General features: G+C 34.8%; 3 protein-coding genes across 4 annotated transcripts in view; 2 read left to right on the plus strand and 1 right to left on the minus strand.

Moving 5' to 3' along the window:
• The first annotated feature begins 910 nt into the window (after window positions 1-910).
• Window positions 911-5,585, plus strand: LOC127807314 (DAG protein, chloroplastic). Its single transcript, XM_052345032.1, has 5 exons — window positions 911-1,286; window positions 4,351-4,448; window positions 4,541-4,606; window positions 4,701-4,879; window positions 5,310-5,585. Exons 1-4 carry the CDS (start codon window positions 943-945, stop codon window positions 4,859-4,861), a joined length of 669 nt encoding a protein of 222 aa, XP_052200992.1. The 5' UTR covers window positions 911-942; the 3' UTR covers window positions 4,862-4,879; window positions 5,310-5,585.
• A 144-nt stretch (window positions 5,586-5,729) lies between these two features.
• LOC127807311 (pentatricopeptide repeat-containing protein At3g13150-like) overlaps window positions 5,730-23,937 on the plus strand; it is a 102,201-nt gene continuing 83,993 nt past the window's right edge. For both annotated transcript variants that reach the window (XM_052345028.1, XM_052345029.1), the window contains exon 1: window positions 5,730-7,857. In XM_052345028.1, the coding sequence (XP_052200988.1) occupies window positions 6,331-7,518 (1,188 nt within the window). In that variant the 5' untranslated portion in view covers window positions 5,730-6,330 and the 3' untranslated portion in view covers window positions 7,519-7,857. The remainder of the gene's footprint in view (window positions 7,858-23,937) is intronic.
• On the minus strand, window positions 7,771-10,656 carry LOC127807308 ((3S,6E)-nerolidol synthase 1-like). Its single transcript, XM_052345025.1, has 7 exons — window positions 10,489-10,656; window positions 10,111-10,375; window positions 9,645-10,017; window positions 9,335-9,553; window positions 9,099-9,237; window positions 8,742-8,990; window positions 7,771-8,192 (listed from the first exon to the last, which is right to left on the minus strand). The coding sequence occupies exons 1-7, from the start codon at window positions 10,549-10,551 to the stop codon at window positions 7,902-7,904; spliced, it is 1,599 nt and encodes a 532-aa protein (XP_052200985.1). The 5' UTR covers window positions 10,552-10,656; the 3' UTR covers window positions 7,771-7,901.

Below are 23,937 nucleotides of genomic sequence, written 5' to 3' on the forward strand. Positions count from 1 at the left end.
TTTTAAAGACGAATCGTCACAAATCATAATTTATATGAGCTATTAAGTATATATACTTATGAGTTTATTTAATGCATACTCAAAAAATAACGACTCCATATTATTATTATCACCTTAAAACGAATCAAAGGCTTGGACTTATTTTGGGAAGATTGATTGAGATTTTCAACGAGAATTAGCAAATCACGGAGAAGAAAACAAGGGTTTAGGGTGAAGATGACCACATTTGAATTTGACTTGATACCTCTATTAAGAATTCAAATACTATATGTTACACATAAATATATATATATATATATTGAATTAATTAACATATGTATTCATACTCTCCTGTAGAAGAAAACAAGGGTTTCAGGTGAGAGTGACCACATTTGACTTAATTACTCAATATTAGTTTAATTTGTCAAAGCTAGACTACAATTTAATCAACTTTTTATATTGTTCAATAGTTATTTTGGGCCACCTGTTTCTTCTCTTCTCATTGGAATTGGGCCCAAACGATTACATTCCCAGCCCAGCCTGCAAGTCAGTGTCCATTCTTACCTTTAAAATCTCCTTTGTTTGTGTAGGCCCAGCATTACATGTTTTTGTTGGGTCGGAGGCCCAAGATTGTTCAAAGCAATCAGGCTATGGTTTTAGTAATTATTTTCTAATTTTAAATTAGACAAACTAAAGAAAGAGTACACATTTGATAAACACGTCATAGAAAGTATTTTCAGATAATTTATCTCAAATTATTTAATTTCAGAAAATAAAAAAGGATATCTTTGCTTGTTTGAAATTTTATTTAATTTCACGTTATTTTATGGGCCAGTTTAATTTGTAAATGGGCCTGCAAAGCCTACGAAACGGCCCAATCTGAGGGCTATAACTCAATGGATCTGGATAAATATGTCTGTGTTCCTCATCTCTCACCTCCTTTCTCTCGAGTTATCTTCTCCAATGGCAGCTGTCAATCTCTATCTTCTCTCTAAAACACCCAAAACCCACTTCAGACCTATAGTCGCTCCGGTCTTATTCACCTCCTATCGACTCCCCGTACCCGTCCCATTTCGCCGCTCAGCCGCGCGGCGGTCGAACCACAGTGCTCATCGGAATCTGGTCCGGGCCGCCGGCGATGGCAGGAGGAGCAGCGGCGGTAGCAATGAAGAGAGAGAGACGATAATGCTACCAGGCTGTGACTATAACCACTGGCTGATAGTGATGGAGTTCCCTAAAGACCCTGCACCCACCAGGGAGCAAATGATTGACACCTACCTCAACACTCTCGCCACTGTCCTTGGAAGGTTACTCCTCTCCCTCTCTCTCTCTCTCTCCAAAATTTATAAGCTGTTCATTTGATTAGCCTTTTCTTTTCATCTTCTCCAGCTTTTCCAAACTAAAAATTTCGTCTTTTCTAGATTTTCTGGTACTTAATTTTAGTTCTTTTTCTTACTTGTACGGGTATATTAGGATCTTTTATAATTTACAGTTCATATAAGGACCTTAAACAATTTTAAATAAGCAATCCTATTAGCTGTTCCAGTGTAACCTGGGAATATCTGAATGCATGAACATACAAGTGTAGCGGCTGTGTGCCATTTCTGTTGAATGACTGTTTTGATATTTCAGAATTCTTGAACTGGGTTCGTAGGATTGTCTTTGAAGTTCTGAGTAGTTGTTGAGAAAATTCGATTAAAGTCAGAGTTTTAGGAAGAATCTTGACTATGCTCATTCAATGATTTTATTTCGCATTGCTTGAGTGCATCTTTGTGCCATTTGTGTTTCTCGACTGTTATGGTTATTGTTGGGCTGGGGCGTACACATACACACATACAAAATATCCCAACCACCTCTAACACAGGAAGAAAATAACAGTTTGTTCCCACAAGATAAATCGAAGCAACACAAGCATAAAAACAGTAAAAGAAGAGGCACAAGGTTTTACCGTGGTTCACCCTAAAATAGGGCTACATCCACGTTGAGTTCCGGTTTAAGGGAGCTCACTGCACTATAATAATGATGATAGATATACACCCTCAACTCCTCAACGCTCAATACAAAATACAGCAAGATAAATATGTAAATCAGTGACAGAAATAGCTTATAACCATAAACGAGCCAACACACAAGATCTGTAGGACACAAACAGCACCAAAGGTAAGGTTGACAGCAGTAGATGGAAGAGATCTGAGAGCGCCAGTGTATCTCCATGAGTCGCAGCTAGGGTTTTAAATAGCCAAGAGAGAAGATCGGTTCTGAGAGAAAATCGGCAGATTTAGGGCTAAGGACGAATGCTGTTGTAACAAACGAAGACCGAGCTTTATATATGGGAGAGCATTGGATGGGCCATCGAGTTAACGGATCGCAGGAGGTTGCTGAATGGGCCAAGCCCAATTGCCATCCATCCTATAAGAGACTGCTGGAGGTTGCTAAGTGGGTCAAGCCCACTAGCCTTCCGTCCAGCAGCCTTCAGTTGAGTTGGGGCTTCACTATCAACAGTTATGTTCGAGCTTTCTGTTGTTGGCTTAATTTTGTACTTCTTGTTTATGTTTCTCAAATTGGGTTTATAGTTTTCCCTTCAAATAACTACTTCGGACTTTGAGAAACAAAAAGAAGCAAAGAATTTGAAACTTGATTAAAGTAAGGGTAAGGCCCCATACAAAACTAAGGATAAGCAATTGGAATCTTGTGTTTGACATTAGCTGTGTGTGCGTGTTTCTTTTCCCCTGCTCATTCAATGTTGCTTTTTTTTTTTTTTTTTGAGGGGGGTGGGGGGTGGGGTTGGCGTTGGCGTTGGTCATGTTTGATTTGAGAAACATAGATATAGTACTAGTTATGAGGGTCTTATAAAAGATAATGTCATGGATAGAAATGAATGGTGAGCTAGAATTCACATTGGCAACCTCACATAGTGTGATAAAGGCTTAGAATGTTGTTATGTCATGTAACTTGTGTTTCATTTCTTTGGGGGAACATTGCATTTTTCTTCTATCAGATGATAAATAAGGTGAGATTACTGTAATATGTTTAACAATGGGCAGAAGCAATTAGTGCTATGGATGTGCTTTTCTCAGTTTCTAGTTACAGTTTGAGAAAAATATCAAGATCCAAGAAAATGATGGGGATATTGTTAAGTGGGGTCCAGTCCATTGGGGACCACTTGAATTAATATATATATATATATATATATTAATATAAAGGTGCTTGTCAGGCGCAGCCTGATAGCGATGAACTCTCGGTTCTTCGAGAACTCACGCGAAAGAGAATTGACAGAGAGGGAGAGAGAAATAGAATTTAGAGGGAGGGAAAGAGAACTTTAGAGAGAATGAGTGTGTTTTGAATTGGAATCAATCTATTCATGTTTCTGCCATGAGCGATCAGCCTTTTATACTGATCACTTACAAGTTCGAATATGAAAAGGAGCTTCCCGCTCTTATTACTCCCACCCTATAACTACCGCTACATGTGTGGTTAGTTACTCTCCTATACTAGCTTTTACAACGAGAAATTAAGGGTAGTAAGGGAATTTAGGAGTGGTCTGTGACAGTGCTGTGCTGTGCTCTGTGTGTGTGTGTGTTTTAGGGTAATTAGAAAAAGAAGAAGCAATTGAGATTGAGGCCAAAAGAGTGGGACAACATGGAGAAAGAGGAGCAAAAAGGGTTTTGATTTTGCAAACTTTTGGCCAAGATCAAGTGGTGATTTCACCTCTGATCTTGATGAAATTTTAGCATGTTGTTGTGATGAAATTTTAGTATGTTGTTGGGTGTTTTTCATATATCTTGTTTTGGTTAGATTTCTCTGTTTTTCTTCTATCTGGATGTCTAGAATTTGATTCTTGAGATTTAATTGTCGAGATAGGCCTCTAGTTAAGCTAAGGAAGAACTTTTATATGTTGCCTATTATTTTGATAGTGAAAGATTGATTGGCTTGTGCCCGTGAATTTTACTCCCCACAATGGGGTGGTTTTCCACATAAAAATATCTGGTGTTGATTATGTGTTTGTTGTGATTCTTGGTTTATTGCTTTGTGTGTGTTTCTCTGAACAGAGATATCATCAAGAAGAATGGTTGCATCACAAGTTCTAGTAATGAAAATGGCCATGAGGAAATTTCCTATTGGTTGTATCAGCTTGAGGACATCAGAATAAAATAAAAAAAGAACACCAAAGAAGCAAAATATACATATTTGCAGATTTCATTATGAAACAAGGGGTATACTTATTGGTCAGTGCGAAGGGACCGGGAGGTTTCTGTAGTTCCATTCTTGGTTGCTCTATTTTCCAATTATTTTGTAATATACATGTTTCATAAGTATGTTCGCTTGTAATATATATGTTCCATAAATATGTTCGCTCTGGTCTATTTTCAGTATGGAAGAGGCAAAGAAGAACATGTATGCTTTTAGTACCACCACTTACACTGGATTCCAGTGCACTGTATCTGAAGAAACATCCGAGAAATTCAAAGGTAATTGAACGTATTTGGCATTTGGTTTAATCATGTCGGAGAATACAATCATTCTTTTGCCCAAAATATGATTGCTGCTTCATCATTTGTAGGATTGCCCGGAGTTCTATGGGTACTGCCAGACTCATATATAGATGTTAAAAACAAGGACTATGGAGGTGACTATTTATGAAGAATTCTTTTGAAATGATAAACTGTCAGCATTGCTATGGTGAACTGGTTTTTTATTATTTTGACTTTTACTTGTTTTAGGAGATAAGTATATCAATGGGGAGATAATTCCTTGCAAGTACCCTACTTATCAACCTAAGCAATCCAACCGATCAAAATATGAGAGTAAACGGTATGTGAGACAGAGGGATGGTCCTCCATCAGAACGAAGGCAGCCACGACAAGAACCAACTCCTTCATAATCTACCTCTTACCTGAATGTAAGCGTCAAAAGTTTCTCCTTTGTTAACTTGCTTATGAAAATTGTTTGTTTCTGGTTATCTTAATTGTGTATTATTTTGGAAGTATAATTCTTACTACGTTGAGAATCAATAATGTATTTGCAGGCATACTTTTTTCTTCTGTGTATGATGCTTATATTGTTCTTTATCTTCTCTAAGTACTGAATTTGCTAATTCGGTTTCTATTATTTCTCTATTTCCCTTTTCATTTTGTAAGCACTACACATGTCCACACCCATATTCCGAGAGAGATTGGTGTATTAATCTCTCTCGACTCTATAGGTACTACTATATATATATATATATTAATTTCTCTCTCTCTCTCTCTCTCTCTCTCTCAACTCTTCTCTGTCATTCAACAATGCCATTGTTCTATTTCAATGTTTTCATGTGTTTTTCTGTTTCGCAGGCTGACAATATTTTGGCAACACAGAAGCCATTCAGAAAATGCTGATATTTCCTTGTTAGCCATTTATTGTCATACTTAGGGTTTAGTACTGTTCAATGTGGTGGAGTGCTAGCTGTGTATGCTATATCTCAGACCAATGGTGAGTTCCATCATGATTCCTGAGTGATATGCAATGTTAATGTATGAGCATGCAGCATTGAACAAGTTTTGACTTTAAATGATTTATATGTATCTGAACTTGTACATCTATTAATAACTATTTTTGGCACATATCTATCTTTTATAGCCTCCTGTTGAATTCCTGTCACTCCTTGTGCTTTCATTCCTGCTATGTCCTAGCTACCGTGGCTTGGCGATCATTTCCTGCTTCTGCTGCTGTTCTTGAGCTCGTTAGAGATGAATAGATGACTACTAAAATAAATAACTGTAAAATTACTAGAACTAGTCATTGGATTCAGCAAAGCTGAGCCTTCTAGACTGAATCTACTTAAAGCTTATTGATAGTTTAACAGCTTAGTTCCATGTATGTCTGGATTGGGAAGGCAAGCAACATAATACCCTGTTTTTGAGCAATTGCTTCATACAAAAACAATCAATTGCCGAATCCCATTAGGTGGGGGTTGGTTTGTCCAGAATTCATGATAAGAAGTTTTGACGGATTATGATGCTTGCTGGTCACAGGCATATGAAATCGATCAAGTAATAAAGTACCAGTCAATATTATTTATCAAAATTTTATTAATCTTATTATTATTTAAATTATTTTGAAAAGTTATAATTCAAATAAAATAATTTAATTTTAACAGATCAAAGAGTAATTAAAAAATTAATATTAATTTATCACTGAAATATTTGGAATTTACTTAAATTAATCCTATTTAATGGGTAAATCACACCAAAACTTACCCATTTTTCTCTTAAAACGAAACAATGGCCCTATGTGCTTCTTGGGTTAACCTTATGTTAAAGCCCTTTCTTTTATTGCGATTGCCAAACACCGATCTGAAATAGCGGAACGGCCATGTCTTCTACAGTATGCAGCCGGCTTCACGGTCTCTTTACCGTCCGGAAAACCACCGCCACTCTATCCAAATCTCCCAAACCCACCACTGCCACCGCCGCCGCAGCAGCAGCTACCGCTCCGAGCCCACCGCCGTCCGATTCGTCGGAATCACCATCCGAGTACCGAAAACTCAGAGCCCTCGTAAAAAAATTCAAGAAAGACTGCGACTCCAGCCGCTTTCGCCGTCTTTCCGGCTACGGAGCCTATGAAATCATTGTTAGGCGCCTCTCTGCCGCGCAGAAATTCTCGTACATTGAGGATATCCTTGAGCACCAAAAGCGGTACAAAGACATCACCAATGAAGGCTTCTCCATTCGTCTCATTTCTTTGTATGGGAAGGCTGGCATGTTCGACCATGCCCGCAAGTTGTTCGACGAATTGCCCCAACTGAACTGTGAGCGCACTGTCAGATCATTCAATGCCCTCCTCTCTGCTTGCGTGAAAGCGAAGAAATTTGACAAAGTTGGGGAGCTTTTGAGCGAGTTACCAGAGAAACTGTGTATTCAGCTCGACAGGGTCTCATACAATACGGTTATTAAATCGTTTTGTGAATTGGGTGCTTTTGATTCTGCTTTATCAGTGATCGATGAGATGGAGAAGAACGGATTGGAGCCTGATGTAATAACCTTCAATATCCTTTTAGGTGCTTTTCATCGGAATAACAAGTTTGCTGATGCAGATAAGCTGTGGACATTGATGGAAGACAAGAAAATTGTTCCTAATGTGAGAACTTACAATCCAAAGCTGCGAGCACTGGTTGCTGTTAATCGAATTTCAGAAGCAGTTGAGCTGATTGAAGAAATGAGGAGTAAGGGATCCTATCCTGATGTATTTTCCTACAATGCAGTGATCAAAGGATTTGTTGATAGTCAGGATTTGGAGGAAGCCAAGAGGTGGTACACGGAAATGGCGAAAGATGGTTGTGAACTAGATATTGCAACAGTTTCTATGCTTGGTTATTTTGTTTGTAAAATGGGTGATTTTGATTTTGCTCTCGAGTTGTGCAAAGAGGCTATCAGTGGAGGCTGTATTCCTTACAAGACGATGATGCAACTTGTTGTGGATGGATTGATTAAAGAGTCCAAGATAGAAGATGCAAAGGAGCTTGTGGAGCTTGGCAATCTTCAAATACCCATGGAGAAGTAGTGTAGTCATTTTTCTTGTGACTTAACCATGGAAGTTATGTTTTTGCTCTACCATTGGAGAAGTAGTCTTGGCATTTTTCTTGTGCCTTAACTATACAAGTATATGTTTTTGGGTGATTATATTTGAGCAGACGACCCACTTACTCGATTAAGATTTACATTTCGCGCTTACTGGTATGAATCGATTTTCACCTAGAGCATCAATATAATTACTGTCAATGAACTAGGAAGGGAGCATATTTACTCAGCAATCTAACAAAGTTGCTCTTCATTGCTTCTTTTCATTATATAGCATTGCTCACCATGCTGCTGGTACACTCTAAAGGGAAAAAAGTTGCAGGTTCTAATTAGTAATTAATGTAGGCTCGAATTTTTCCTGGATCCTTAGAAGGAAACACTGCCAGAGAGTATTGACTTCATGTGATCTTCAAGGATTGGAAGCCTTTGATTGTCATCGTAGCTGTACATCAAAGAAACCATCCGGGCCATGTTAAGACAACCCTTTGTGAAAGTTGCTGAAAATGGATTTGGACGCAGGCATTCCCTGTTGAGTCTTTTCCATGAATCTGAAATCATTTGCATGACTTGCTTTCTTGCACTTTCAACCGAGGTGCCTCTGCGGTCCTTCATGTAGCACACTACATATGATCCGTCGCGCCCGTCTTGAAGCTCATCCTGAAAATTCAAGCCCAAAGCTTGTTTTAGAACTGAAATCACAATAGGCTGTCATGCTGCACCTGCATGCGGAAGAGAGAAGAAAATCTCTGCTAATCTAATGGTACATGTCTTAATTATTTGCTGCTTTAGTATTTTTGTGGGGCATTTACGACACTATTCTTGTTGCTTGGGTAATATTGTGGTTGAGCGAGCAAATGGACAAATTCTATAGGGTCGCCCGTCGCTTCCTTCTCATTTGTGGTGATCATCGTCGTACTTGTCATGGGGTCTACACTGTTGTCAATATCGTTTCTGTTGGATAAGAACAGCGGGGACCTTTATCATCAGTCATTAGGGAGGGGCCTGGTTTTCTACCCATTTTCAAATATCACTCTCTTAGACACCTGCGACAACGCTTTTTAAGTTAACATGTACATACAAGCTGTATGCTACACCACTCGTCTTCACTTTTCATCTCTTTTATCTACGAGTTCATAGATTTCTAAAACTAAAATCCTCCTCGTTTCATAATGATAAAACGATGAAGTGTATATATATGTGGGTTACCTTGGCGCTTCCCAAATCATCCCAAAGGCGAAGAATCGCGGCTGTAGAAGTCATAATCCCTGGATTATCATCGACAAGATTGACGCTATGCTTGTTGATGTTATGCCCCAACAGAAAGAACATGTGAACCAAAGCCACATGCACGCCCGAACTGATAATCCCATTCTTCAAATACTCTTCCGCCTTGGGCAGCTGCCCCGACGCAAACCATTTTGCTTCCACTAAGAACGCATTGCACAGCCTCGCCCACTGCAACAACAGCAATCATATACGAACTTGCTCATCTCGACATGCTTTTGAGTTCATATTAGTTCTCAACAGTAATATCAACGGTCCGTCATACAAATATATAGATACCGTTTTTCGGAGCGACTCTATGGGGTTCCATCCATGCTTTCGGTATACTTTATAGGCAATTCCGTTTGTGACCTCGTCAAGGGCCTTGAAACAGATCTTTATGTAGTGAGGTAGTTTCTCTGCAGCGGCAAGATCCCACCTGCTTGCAGTGATTTCTAGTTAAATATTATCGGTGGCGATAATTGTTGCGAGTAAGCAAGAAGAAGAAGAAGATGATCAAAGCCACGAGGCAATACCTATTCACAGCTTCTGTGAAGAGAGTAAGTTCGTCTAATGTGCCGTAAACATCAAATATGTCATCTATCAGGTAGATAAAAGAGATGGGTTTTGTAAGCTCGACTCTTTCCTCCGAGTTGCTCAGATTTGTGAATGCAGCCATCGACCACATATGCCATTTCAGTGGCTGGTCTCTCGCGTGTCTCAACTCCTTCGCCAAACCTGTGTCTTTCCACCATCTGAGCACACAAAAAGCATACATTTAGAGAGCAATAATCTCTGCCTCAAGTACTACAAAATTAAGCATATTGTTGTAACTTTTAATATTACTTGGAAACTCGAAGTATCTCATTCTGATACGTGCTCTGAGTCATATTGAAGTCCAGTTTCGCTAGCTCGTGCAGCACATTTGCCCATCCATTTGCCCCCTCGAAGTCACCGAGGAAGCTTTGGACCATGAATCGGCTGGCGCTCTTGTGATGAGGATACTGCAATGTCCAATGTACAACTCTGGCTTGATAATGATCAAGATTTCTTATTCCCCCATTAAGGAGTTCACTACTAAAGTCTGCAGCTTGAACAAGAATGTCTTCTCCTTCTGTGCTTAGCTGCGAGGCTTCGTATAAACCCATCAACCCTCTGATATCTGCTCCTAGTTCTGATCTGAACCTTCCCTCCTTATCCTTGAAGTTGTTAAACACATCTGTGAGAATTAACCAGTCAAATTTTCATCGACTTTTTAATTGCATAATTACAAAGATTATAATGTGCGTAGCTTAAATTTGAATATGCCTACCGGTGGGTACGTAGTAACCTTCTTGCCTCAATAGCCGAAAGCGTGTTGAAACGTCATAAAGATTATCCTCAGGATGGCTGAAACTGCCAGGATTCATGTATTGGCTCTGCAAAACAGCTTCAATTTCGTTCTGGAAGTGATAGTCGATTCCTAGGCGTTGGAGGGTATCGATCATCGCCAGAGCTTCTGACGTGTCATGGCCGATCTTTTCCAACACTTGCCTGGCTTCCTTCAACTTCCGCTCATGCTTAACTGAGAGCTCCTCCTGCAAAGCATGTTTAATTTTGTCAGTATATATTGCCATACAAACAGAATTTTTATGTAAGAATTTCGTTTTGTTAATGATAATTAAAGAAAGAAGAAACGAGAATACTTAACGGTGGTGCTGCTGCCTTTTCCGGTGAGAAAGTTATCCCCGGAGAGGTGCCATTTGGTCGACATGGAAATGGATGAAGCAACTGCGAAGTCTACAATACGGCGCTGTAGAACAGAAGATTGGTAGAGCGAAAGATGAAGCAAGTAAATTGATAAGGGTGAACTATTTATAGAGGTTTGGTCCTCTAGTTGGTCAATCCATGCAGGGCTGGAGCCCTTTGTGGAATGTTTTAAACGTTTCAATTATATGGAATTCAGACTTTGGGCGGCTGGAGGGCTGTATATGTTTATTAGCTAATTAGATGTTCTAATTTGGTCTTTTATTGTAAAACTTATTAATATTGGCAAGGTGGCAATGTATATATGGAGGGATTGCACATTGCTATCAAAATAAGTGCAGGGTATATTTTCAGATTGTCCTTTGGCATCAATTTCAACATTCATGGGCATACATAAAACCAATATTGGGTACAGTAAAAGAAAGCAAGCACAAATTGAAACCAGCTTATTCAACAGTGTGTTCATTATTGCTCAACTGAACAGTGCGTTCATGATTTCTTAGAGTAAATAACTTAACAGCTTGATTAACTTAGAATGTTTAGCATTAAAAAGGTTAAAGGTATACTAAATTCTTTCTGCATATACCTGTACCAAGAATCCAAATCAAGTGTAAATTAGAGTGATTCATGTTGTAGTTTAACGTAAAAATAATATAATACACACACTATGATCCACATCAACATTTAGGAGGTGTCCTTTTTAATATTTTCAAAATATTTATATTTTCAAAACGTCAAAAAAAATCAAAAAAATATTTTTGGGTCATTTTGAAAAGGTTTGGAGCCATTTCATAATATTGAAAAAAAATTAGAAACGCATTTCCTTCCACGAAGAGGCTAGAAAAGGAGAAAATGTTGTCTCTAATGTATCTTAAATTTGAAATTTATGTTTATTTTTAAATTGAATAACTATTTTCTATATTAAAAATTATATTTATAGAAAATCCCTATATATTTTTTATTTACACGTTTCTCCAGCATTTTCATTTCTTATTTTTTTTTGAAAAATATCGTCTCCATTTTTTATTTTTGTTTCCATGCAACCTAATTATATGCAGAAACACACATATAAATCAAATTATCAATCAATCATTGGATATTATAAATTGTGACTAATTAGATAAGAAACTCCAATTACAAATTCATATATATAGTCAATTTTAAGTTCAAATAAAAAGATAAAAGTTAAAAGTTACTTTAGATAGGTAGTCTTGTCTAAAATTTGTCGGATTAAATAATATAAAATTTAAATCAATAAAAGAAATGAAATGTTAAATTTTATATAATGAAATACAAATTTAACATATAATTTTTTTATGGCAAATCATGTTTGAATTTTTTTTTTTTTTTTGGATTATGATTATTTCATGCCAAATTATATACATGCTTGACTAGAGAATATCAAAACAATAAAATTACTAAGGCTCATTATTTATTTATTCATATTTTATTTTGTAATGGGAAAAAAATATTATAAGATTCATCAACTTTAAAATATATATATATATATTTTAATAATATATTAGTATTAAATAGTTCTAATTTACTGAATAATTAAATTTCTTAAAGAAAATGTCATTAAAAATTTATTCTCAAAATTTTAAATAAAATATTTTTTAATTTTTAGTTTTAAAAAATAGTTTTTCAAAATGACAAACAGAACGCGTTTTTAATTTTTTAAAAATAAATTATCAAAATAAAAAATTAAAAATAAATTCAAAAGTCAAAATTGAAAATTAAAACTCAAAGAAAATGTATCCTAAGTTATTCTTGAAAGTAAAAAATTTCCTATCATCAGATGATGTTATTAACAAATAATAAAAAAAATTACACATATCTCTACATCTGACCTAAATTTGAGAGAATAATTAGGATTTTAACTCTTGAACACCATTCATGAAGCATCTAAGATAGATTTGTCCTTATCTAAATCTAAATCTGGTGAATCACATATTTTTTTGAAGCAACTACCAATCCAGTGAACCACAAATTTTGTAGTGGTGACAATATATTTATATGTAATTGATTGGTGGTGTTATGCTGCGATGACAATTTGAATAAACTTTTCATATATATATATATATATATGAAAAGAGTGCTATTAAAATGATATATTATTTTTTTAATTATAAATCACTTTAATTAGTGAATATTTTGTTTTTCATGCTCCTTTATAACAAATTTCTTCATAAAATTGTTGCTTTAATAAACAATTATATATATAAATAATAGAGTGAACTTATTAGATCCATGGGAAACACATGGATGGTGGACAACGATCCGGCAATGCTTTTGGTGCTTTCAATTGATCAAACATCCTTGTCACTCATATCAAGCACTGCTTCTCCTCTCAATACCAATGTAGTGAATTGTATTTGTCTACTCAACGGTGGAAAACACGTGCTTGACAAATAATATAAGTCAATAATTGCATCGTCTTATAATATATGGTGACAATGCTCCCAAGGCATATTTCGAATGATAAAAGGACTACTCGTGATATGTCGGTGTCATCCCAATAAATCACAAGTTCATATCTTGACAAATAACAGAAGTCAATAATTGATTCGTCGTATAATATATGGTGACAAGTCCATGGTGAACGGTGAAAAACACATGCATTGACTGATCCAAGAGTAAACATATATCTGGTAGTTGATCGACGAGTGTCGTTATCTCTTAAATCCTCTAGTTGGTCAATTCGTGCAGGGTTGGAGCCTTTTGTGGAATGTTTTAAACGTTTCAATTATATGAAATTCAAGCTTTGGGCAGTTATAAATGGCTGTATATGTTTATTAGTTAATTAGATATTCTAATTTAGTCTTTTATTGTAAAACTTATTAATTTTGGCAAGGTGGCAATATATAAGGAGTAGTGTCGTACTTGAATTTTTGGGGTCCTGAGGCAAAATGTAAAAATGGGCCCCCAAAATGTAACCGCTGAAAGTTGAAGCAAATTTGGAGTTAAAGCTTTTGAGAAACAGATCTGAAAGACTAAATCTGATGAGCCAATCAGCAATCAAGAGGCAGCGAGCCACCGGTCTGATGAGCCAATCAGCAATCAAGAGGCAGCGAGCCACCGGCCACAACCCATATGGACGAGCGATCGAGCAAAGTAGCGAGAGGTGATGCTTGCTGGGCGAGAGACAGGGGATGAGCGACCGAGCAGCAAGCCATCGGCCACGAGGGCGAGGTGAGGCTAACTGATGAGGACGAGCGACTACCAACTGAGCAAGAGCGAGGGTGAGAGCGAGAGAGTGAGGGCGAAGGGCGACGAATCAGCAAGAGAAGAGAAATGCAGCGAGCGATCAGCGACGAAGCAGTAGCGAGGGCGAGAGAGAGGACGAGGTGCGATAGAGCAATAAAGGTAGGGCTAAGGCAACGAGTGAAAAAGAGGAAGGGAGACAGGTCACGAACTTTGCAGACGGGAAGGGGGTAAACAACTGGGCTAGGCAATAGGGCCTTACAAAATATACATGCTTGATTAGAGAATACCAAAACAATAAAATTACTAAGGGCCAATTCTCTTTATTATTTTCAGACTATTTTTTGTTTTTAATTTTTTAAAATAATAAAAATATATTTTTAAAAATAAAAAAAATTATAATGAAAATTCAAAACAACAAAAAATTATTTTAATTGTTTTCAGCCAAAACAAGGAAATGATGGGGAAATTTATTTATTTATTTTTATTTTATTCTTATAATAGAAAAAAATATTGAAAGATTCACTAACTTTAAAATGTATATATTTTTTAATAATATATTAGCATTAAATAGTTCTAATTTATTGAATAATCAAATTTATTGAATAAAATATCATTAAAATTTTATTCTCAAAATTTTAAATAGAATACATTTTTTAATTTTCTGTTTTGAGAATAGTTTTTCAGAATGATAAACAAAATGTATTTTTAATTTTTTGAAAATAAATTACTAAAACTAAAAATTAAAAATAAATTTAAAACTTAAAACTAAAAATTAAAAATTAAAATTCAAAGAGAACGCAACCTAAGTTATTCTTGAAAGTAACAAATCTCCTATCATGGGATGATGTTATTAACAAATAATAAAAAAATAGCACATATATCTCTACATCTAACCTAAATTTAAGAGAAAAATTATAATTTAACTCTTGAACATCATTCGTGAAGTATATATGATAGATTTGTCGTTATCTAAATTTGGTCCCATAAATCCTTCATTAGCTAGTAATTGTTGAGTCTAGAAATCTAAAAGTAATACTAAATATCTCTTCTAGCCAATTCTATATATAAAGGGCAAAGGACCCTCAGGTATATTTACACTTATATTCGCTCATTGTGAAACCCAAATATTAATTAATGATAAATGATAATGGTTGACTTGCTAATTAATTTGTCTCTAATCACTTGAAACTTGTTTTTTAATTCCCCAAACATTAGTGCCAAGTAAATTACAAGAAATCAGCTTTGGAAATTTGAGGAATTTGCAAGAATTATCTTTACGTTGCCAAATCTATAATTTTGTTTTTTTTATTTTAATTATTTGAATTTTTTGTTATTTCAATTAAATTCCAGAATTTATATTTTTAAGTCAATTTAACACCTATACTTTATTATTTTTTTTTTTACAATAATCTGAACTTTTCAATTTTCCAATTACATATCTGTACTTATATTTTCAATGTTCCCCTCTATTTTGATATGTAAAAAAAATAAAATAAGATTGGTCAATTTAATTATTTTTTTTTAAATGTCAAAGTACATGGCTTAAATTGACTTGAAAATGCAAATATAAGAGTATAATTGAAACAACAAAAATTTTTGGTTGTTACATGAAAAAAAGATCAAAGTACAAAAGTTAAATTAACTCGAAAATGTAAGTACATAAGTATAATTGAAACAATAAAAAATCCAGATGATCATACAAAAAAAACATAAAAGTAAACGAGCAAAAATATGAATTTGACAAAAAAAGAAGAAGCCATCTCTACTAATAAATTAAAAGATCAAATAATTATTGTACCTTTCCTTCATTCTTCCTTTTTCTCTTTCTCACTTCTCACATTCAATTTTTTTTTTTAAAAAAAATAGAACAAGCAACTAGTGATTGTTTTCTCGAAGCATTAGATTATTCAAAAAGAGAGAGAAAGAGAATCGAGATGCTTAAGTTGGATTTATTGCTAATGAATCTAGATTTTCTAGGTTCATCTTAGAGGGAGAAATAGAAAAAGAAAGAAAATACCACCTTCATTGCCCACCAAGAGAGAAAGAAACTAAAAAGAAAATCTTTAAATATAAGAATATTTTAATTATTTTTAAATATTTAATTATGCCTACTATCCACAACGGGAAACTTTACAATACCATAAATGAAATTTTCATCTCTTGTGACTCCTCGTTCAACTCTCTCAAAAGTCATTGAATTCTTTTTTTTGTTTCAACAATCTCGTCATTTCTTCCACTCCAATTACAATATAACATTAAATCTCAAGAATACTAATTATATTTTTTTAAATATCAAAAATACATCTTACACTTAATCTAAACTTTAAAATTAATGCGTATAAAAGTACAATCTTTGATAGCAATTTTCTTGGTATTATAGTGCAAGCACTAATTAAAATAAAAAACGTATTTCCATCCACAAATAAGTTAGAAATGGAATTTTTTTTTTTTTTTTTTTATCTCTAACCAGGTTAATTTGTTTCTCAAATTTGAAATTTATGTTTATTTTTAGATTGAGTAACTATTTTTTATAATTTTTATATTAAAAATATATTTACAAAAGAAACTCTATATATTTTTTATTTACGCATTTCTTTCGCATTTTTGTTTCTTATTTTTTTAAAAAATACCGTTTCCTTGTTTTTGTTTCGTATTGTCTTTATTTTTTATTTTTGTTTCGTATTGTCTTTATTTTTTATTTTTGTTTTCATGCAACCAAGTATGCATAAACACACATATAAATAAAATTATTAATCAATCATTGAATATTATAAATTGTGACTAATCAGATAAGAAACTCTAATTACAAATTTATATATATAGTCAATTTTAGGTTCGAATAAAAAGATAAAAGTCAAAAGTTACTTTAGATAGGTAGTTCTGTCTAAAATTTATCGGATTAATTAACATAAAAATTAAATCAATAAAGGAAAGGACATATTAAATTTTATATAATGAAATACAAATTTAACATATGATTGTTTTATGGCAAATCATGTTTGAATTTTTTTTTTTTTTAGATTACGATTATTTCATGCCAAATTATATACATGCTTGACTAGAGAATACCAAAATAATAAAATTACTAAGTTATTCTTGAAAGTAACAAATCTCGTATAATCGGATGATGTTATTAACAAATAAAAAAAAAAATAACACTAAATTTAAGAGAAAAATTAGGATTTAACTCTTGAATATCATTCGTGGAGTATCTAAAATAAATTTTATAGATTTTTCGTTATCTAAATCTGATCTCACAAATCCTTCATTAGCTAGTAATTATTGAGCCTAGAAATCTCAAAAATAATACTGAATATCTCTTATTTTCAAGTCTATATAAAGGGCAAAGGACCCTCACATAAATATATTTACAATTATATATATCTGCTCATTGTGAAACCCAAAGATTAATTAATGATAAATGATAATGGTTGGCTTGCTAATTAATTTGCCTCTAATCACTTGAAACTTGTTTTTTAATTCCCCAAACATTAGTGTCGAGTAAGTTGCAAGAAATCACCTTTGGAAATCTGACGAATTTGCAAGAATTATCTTTATGATGCCAAATCTATAATTTTGTTCTTATACTTTTATGTTTAAGATACACACAAAAAGTTTTGAGTGCTATATATATATATAAAAAAAAACTTTTATGAATCAGGGAAAGAGACTACGAATCTGAGAAAGATACGAGACAAGAAGACAGATAAGAGTGGGGTTAGGGGCTGCAGAATTGAGGCCACAAATGGCTGTGAGCATCCGTATTTGTTTGGACAAGGGGAAAGTTGCAAAAGGCAACGGAATGTCGGCCGGAATTTCTTGTGATTGGAAGAAAACTGGCGTTTCTTCTGATGGGCCCATGCCGTGCCCACATCCCGCGTCCAGGTACCACCCTCTAATTAAGGAAAAGATTAATTTCCAATCTAAAAGCCAATTAAGTTACTTAACTTTCAATATAGTTAATTGAGTGCTTAAAAAATTTTAGAATTTAAGTAAAAAAAGTTGGCTAAGTGACATGTAGTGGATTAACGACAAAATCTATATATTTTTTTTATATTTTTTTTGAATTATTTAAAATTTTTATTATTTTAATTATATTTCTAAATTTACATTTTCAAATCAAGTTAACTCTTGTAGTTTGATTTTTTTTTTTTTATGTAACTCAAACTTTTTATTATTTTAATTACACCCTTAAATCTGTATTTTTAAGTTAACTTTATATATATATATATATATATATGAAAAGAGTAATATTAAAATGGTATGTTATTTGTGTAATTATAAATCACTTTAATTAGTGAACATTTTGTTTTTCTTGCTCCTTTATAGCAAAATTCTTCATAAAATTGTTACTTTAATAACAATTAAATATATAAATAATAGAGTGAACTGATTAGATCCATGGGAAACACATGGACGGTGGACAACGATCTGGCAATGATTTTGGTGCTTGCAATTGATCAAACATCCTTCTCAATCAAATCAAGGCTTTTGCAGCTTCCCCCGCTCCGTACTAATTATGTAGTGAATCGTATTTGTCTACTCAACGGCGGAAAACACGTGCTTGACAAATAACATAAGTCAATAATTGAGTCGTTACAATATATGGTGACAAGTCCATGGTGGGAGGGAACGGTGGAAAACACATGCAATGGCTGAATTATCATTATTTATATGAAGTATGCAGAAAACAAACTAAAATATCTGAAAGAATGAGCAGAGAAAGAAAAAATCTGAGGAGATGCTGATTTTCAAGGACCTTGTACGTATATCTGAATGTGTGGTGGAACTTTGTAGCTTTGCTAAGAATTTGCCAACATAATGTCCAATGATGAAAGCAGAACAGAAGAAGAGAAAAGGACAGGTCCAATCAATATAAAGAAGCACCAATGGTATGGGTAAAAATAGCCACAAATCTGTCACAAGGACAAAGGTGAAATGATTTGATCACTATAAATTAAAATTTATATTAATAGATCGTGAATTTGATTCTTTATTTATGCAATGAGATAAAATCTTCACTTATAATTTATCTCCTTTGTCAAAATCGAGAACACGAACGACGGGAGCCGCACAAAGACGATTATCCCAATATAACCACAAGTCCGAATTGTATGAGCACTTGCTTATGGGTCCAACCAGATATATTTTCTATGCAACAAGCAATAATTATTGGACAAGAAAAAATAAGACTATTTGTACATATAAGGCTTTTATAGGTGAATTTACAAACGTGTTTAAATGACTATTTTTTTGCCTTCTTCTTTCTCACAATGACCATTTTACTTTTTCCTCTCCTCTTTCTCCCCCTTCCCCTTTTAGCACCACTGCTTGCCGCTTACACTGCATCCTTGCCTAATCGACCGTCTCAGCTAGCCTCGCCCTTTTTGCTCGTTGTTGTCACCCGCCTCGCCCTAGCCCTCGCCCTCGTCGCTCACCGCCCATCGCACAAATTAAAATGTCGACCACCTTGCCCTATGTTGACAGTAATTCCACCCGTCTGCCCCCACCATCAAGAACCAACTACCAATCCAATGAACCACAAATTTTGTTGAAGTCCAGTGAACCACAAACTTTGTTGTGGTGGCAATATATTTATACATGATTGATTGGTGGTGTTATGCTGCGATGACAATTTGTATATTATTTTTGTAATTATAAATCACTTTAATTAGTGAACATTTTGTTTTTCATGCTCCTTTATAGCAAAATTGTTACTTTAATAAACAATTATATATATATATATAAAGAGAGAGAGAGAGAGAGAGAGAGAGAGAGAGTGAACCTATTAGATCCATGGGAACACATAGATGGCGGATGTGACGCCCCAACCCCCATTGCCAAGTGACACCATAACTCACGGTTATAATCCCGGCCTATCTCGAAGTACGGTCATGCTCTGCCAACATAAAATATTAAAATAATATAGGCGCCCTAAATGGGGTCCAGACTTTGCTGCCTTCGACTACCAAGGTCTTGGGTGTAAAATGCATAGGCAGTGGAAATTCACCCAATTCTCGTACCCAATTAGGCCCTTAAAATATAAATCTAATTTTAAGTAAATAAATAAAGAAATATCAAAATGCCCAATAAAATACTCTAACAGTCAAGCATATTTAAACATATTTTATATCCTGACCATAACCGACCAGTTGAGACACCCACTCTGAGTTACTCATAGTGGGAACCTTAACTTGGTCTTAATCGAATTTTATTTAAACCGTTGTTGTCTCCCACAGTTAAACACAAAGCATATATATTGCATAAGCGAAACGGGAACACGACCTGCATCCTCACCGTTTGCAATCATAGTTAACCGATTACTCCTCCACCAATACCGTTTTTCTTTCTCAGACCCCGAGCCATTTGTATTTAGTGCACAAAAATGAAAGAATGAGCAAAGACAAAAATGTCTAAGTTGGGACAGTTGGTTCGACTTTTGCAACATTGCACGTTAAGCACGACTTTGACAATTCCTAGTGTTGATCGTTGTTCGTATGCCTCTATAGATCCTTGCAAGATTTAAAACAAAGCCAATAGCAATGAGAAACACAATTGAACAGAAAAGAAATAGTAGACAAGAACACAAAACCAGATCCAATGAAACAACACCAAATAGAAAAGAAATGTGAAAACTAACAAAAAACAAAAGAACACACACACACACACACACAAGAACACAAAAACTTAAGTGTTCGAATCTGAATTAAATCATATTCATGGCAGAGGTTAAAGCCCCTAGTCAATCCACTATGTTGCGCAACAAGAGATACAACAATTATAAGAACTTACCAATAAATACAAGGACAATCCTAGAGGATCAACCCAACCTTTCAACCCTCACAAATCTCTCTCCCATATTTACAGTGATTTACACAAGAACGGGATAAAAGAGAAAACAGGGTTAGGGTTTTCTCGAAGCTTCTTGGTCTCGTTCAATCTTTCTACTAGAATCAAAATTGACATTCCCAATTCTGTTGAAGATATATATATGCGGGCCAAGGGAAAAATCTGGAATTAATAAAAATACCAATTAATTGGACTTGAGCTTGAGCTGTAGACATTAATGACCCACGACCTATTTTATTTATAAACCCAAAAAATGTTTGAGTCACACATTCTTAACAAATTCCATCTTGACTCAACATTTATAGTGGAAAGACAAAGGCTCCTGCATTACCCATTGGCTAAGTCAGCAAAACATTGAGCAACTCTAATGCTTGCTCAAACTTAGTTATTGGAATAGGTTTAGTGAGCATATCAGCAGGGTTAGATTTAGTTGAGATTTTCTCAACTTTAACCTGCTTCTTAGCAATCATATCTGTTACAAAATGAAGCATTATATCTATTTGCTTAGTCATCTCATGAAATACACTATTTTTAGAGAGGTGTATCACAATAGACTATAGGTATATGCTCAGCCATCCCAAGGTCTTGGGTAATCCCCTACAGCCAAATGGCTTTTTTTATAGCCTTAGTTAGGGCCACATATTTTTCCTTGGTTGTGGAAAAAACAACTATATGCTGAAGATTAGATTTCCAGCCTTTTAAGTTTCCACCTACCTTAAAGGCATAACTAGATAAGGATGTCCTTTTGTTTAGGTCAGCTACATAGTCTGAATCACTATTCCCTTCTATGCAACAACTTATCTCCTTATTTAAGCTAAATACGAGCTCTTTATTTGCTAAACCTTTTAGATACCTTAGCAGCCACTTGACTACATTCCAGTGATCCTTAGAGGGGTTTCCCATAAATCTAATGACTAGACTAACCCCATATGCTATGTTTGGCCTTGTTCCTATCATTGTATATATGAGACTTCCTACAGCATTTGAGTAGGGAACTCTTTTCATGTATGTTTCCTCTTCTTTCGGTAACTCACCTTTAACAACACATAGCCTATAGTGAGAAAGGATAGGAGTAGACATAGGTTTACACTTAGACATTTCAAAGAGTTCTACAACCCTTTTTATGTAACTAGATTAGGACAGGAATAAACTTCCATTCTTTCTATCCCTAATTATATCAATACCTAGGATTCTCTTAGCTAGACCTAGGTCTTTCATCTCAAATTCTGATTTAAGGGCCTTTGTCATCTTAGTGATTTCTCCCTTGTCTTTACATGTAATGAGCATGTCATCCACATAGATTAGAAGGTATATATACTACTTTCCTCTTAATTCCTTATAATACACACAATGATCAAAATTACACCTATTGTAATTTTCTCTAAGCATGAATTCCTCAAACCTATTATACCATTGTCTTAGGGATTCTTTAAGGCCATATAACGACCTTTGCAATAAACAAACTATCTGTTCTTCTCCCTTTATCATGAAGCCCTCTAGTTCTTTTCAAGGGTTCCATGTAAAAATGTCGTCTTGACATCTAATTGTTCTAATTCTAAATCCCAAAGAGCGACTATAGCCAATACTAATCTTATAGAGGTCTGTTTAACCACTGGAGAAAACACATCATGGTAGCCAATTCCCTTAACTTGGAATAGCCTTTGGAAACTACCCTTACCTTATATCTAGTCGATTCAACCCCTGGAATACCTAGTTTCCGCTTAAAAATTCATTTACAACCTATTACCTTTTTAATTCTTGGTCTTTTTACTAGGGACCAGGTTTTATTCTTATGAAGAGAATTAATCTCTTCTTGCATTACCCTAAGCCAAAGGACCATGTCCTTACTATTGCAAGCATCATTATAGCTTATAGGTTCATTCAACTCAATTGAATCACCTATATTCAGGGCATAGGCTATAACATCTGCATGAGCATATTTCAAAGGTAGTCTAATTTCTCTTCTGACTCTATCCCTAGAAAGCATATAATCACTCAGGTCCTATTGCTCGGTGGGTAGAGTACGTTGACTATGAGAGGTGTCCTGACTATCACGAGTAGGGTGGTCAGTAGATGTTTTCGTATGTTCATCAAGCTCAACTGACTCTGTTGAGGTTCTATCAGAAAAAAACATCCTCTAAATTTTCACCTTAAGGGAAATTATCCTCTTTTGTTTCCACCTCAAGCTGAAAATTATTAGTTTGTTTGAGCTTATCTGTTCCAAGCTGATTTTGTTTATAGAAATCAATTTCATTGAACACTGCATCTTTACTGATGATCATCTTATTTTCTTCTATCAACCAAAGTTTATAACGTTTTACACCATCGGGGTATCCTAGGAAAACGATCTTCTTGGCTCTAGGATCCAATTTACCTTCCCTTTTATGAGCATACCCTATACATCCAAAGGGTTTTAAATGGTCTAACTTAGGGTTCTTGCCTGTCTACAGATTTTCATAGGTTTTAAATTGGATGGATGAAGAGGGGGACCTATTTAATTGATAGTAAGCTGTTGACACAACTTCAGCCCAAAATCTTTTAGGCAAACTAGAGTCGTTTAATAGGCATCTCACCTTGTCTAAGATGGTTCTATTCATCCTCTTAGCAATATCGTTTTCCTGAGGTGTTTCACTACAGGTTCTATGCCTCAAGATTCCTATTTTATTGCAAAAATTAGCAAACTCATGATTGCAAAACTCCAAGCCATTGTTTCCAGTTTGATACTCCATTAGGGTCTTCCATCCCTTAAACTTTCCAAATGCTTAATTTTTATGTCACTTTCCAAATGCTTCATTTTTATGTCTAAGAAAATATACTCAAACTTTTCTAGAGTAATCATCAACAAAAGAAATAAAATATTGGGGGGATGCAGGTACCTAGGGGAGCCCCATAGGTATGAATGTATATACTCTAAAATATCTTTAGTTGTATGCATTGAGGGGGCAAACTGCAACCTATGTGACTTTCCCATCACACAAGTTTAACATAATTCTAAATTGAATTTCTTGGAATCTAATATGGCCTGCTTGCATAGTTCCTGAAGCCCTCTTATTCTTATATGTCCTAATCTCTTATGCCATTTTCTAGTCTCATCTCTTTCTAAAGTGGAGACTACAGCATCACTAGAGATGGCCTCTCCTTTTAGGATATATAATCCTTGGTTCAGGGTTCTTTTTACATCGACTCTTTCATAACCCTTAGAGAGCCTTGTTCAGATTTATAAGAGCATCCTGTTAAGTCTAGCATGCCTAAGGAAATTAAATACCTTCTTAGGTCGGGCACTAGTCTTGCATTATCTAGGACTCTATAAGAACCATCCCATAATTTGAGTTTAACA

The sequence above is a fragment of the Diospyros lotus genome, chromosome 8 (genome assembly GCF_014633365.1).
Source record: "Diospyros lotus cultivar Yz01 chromosome 8, ASM1463336v1, whole genome shotgun sequence".
Classification (NCBI taxonomy): Eukaryota; Viridiplantae; Streptophyta; class Magnoliopsida; order Ericales; family Ebenaceae; genus Diospyros; species Diospyros lotus.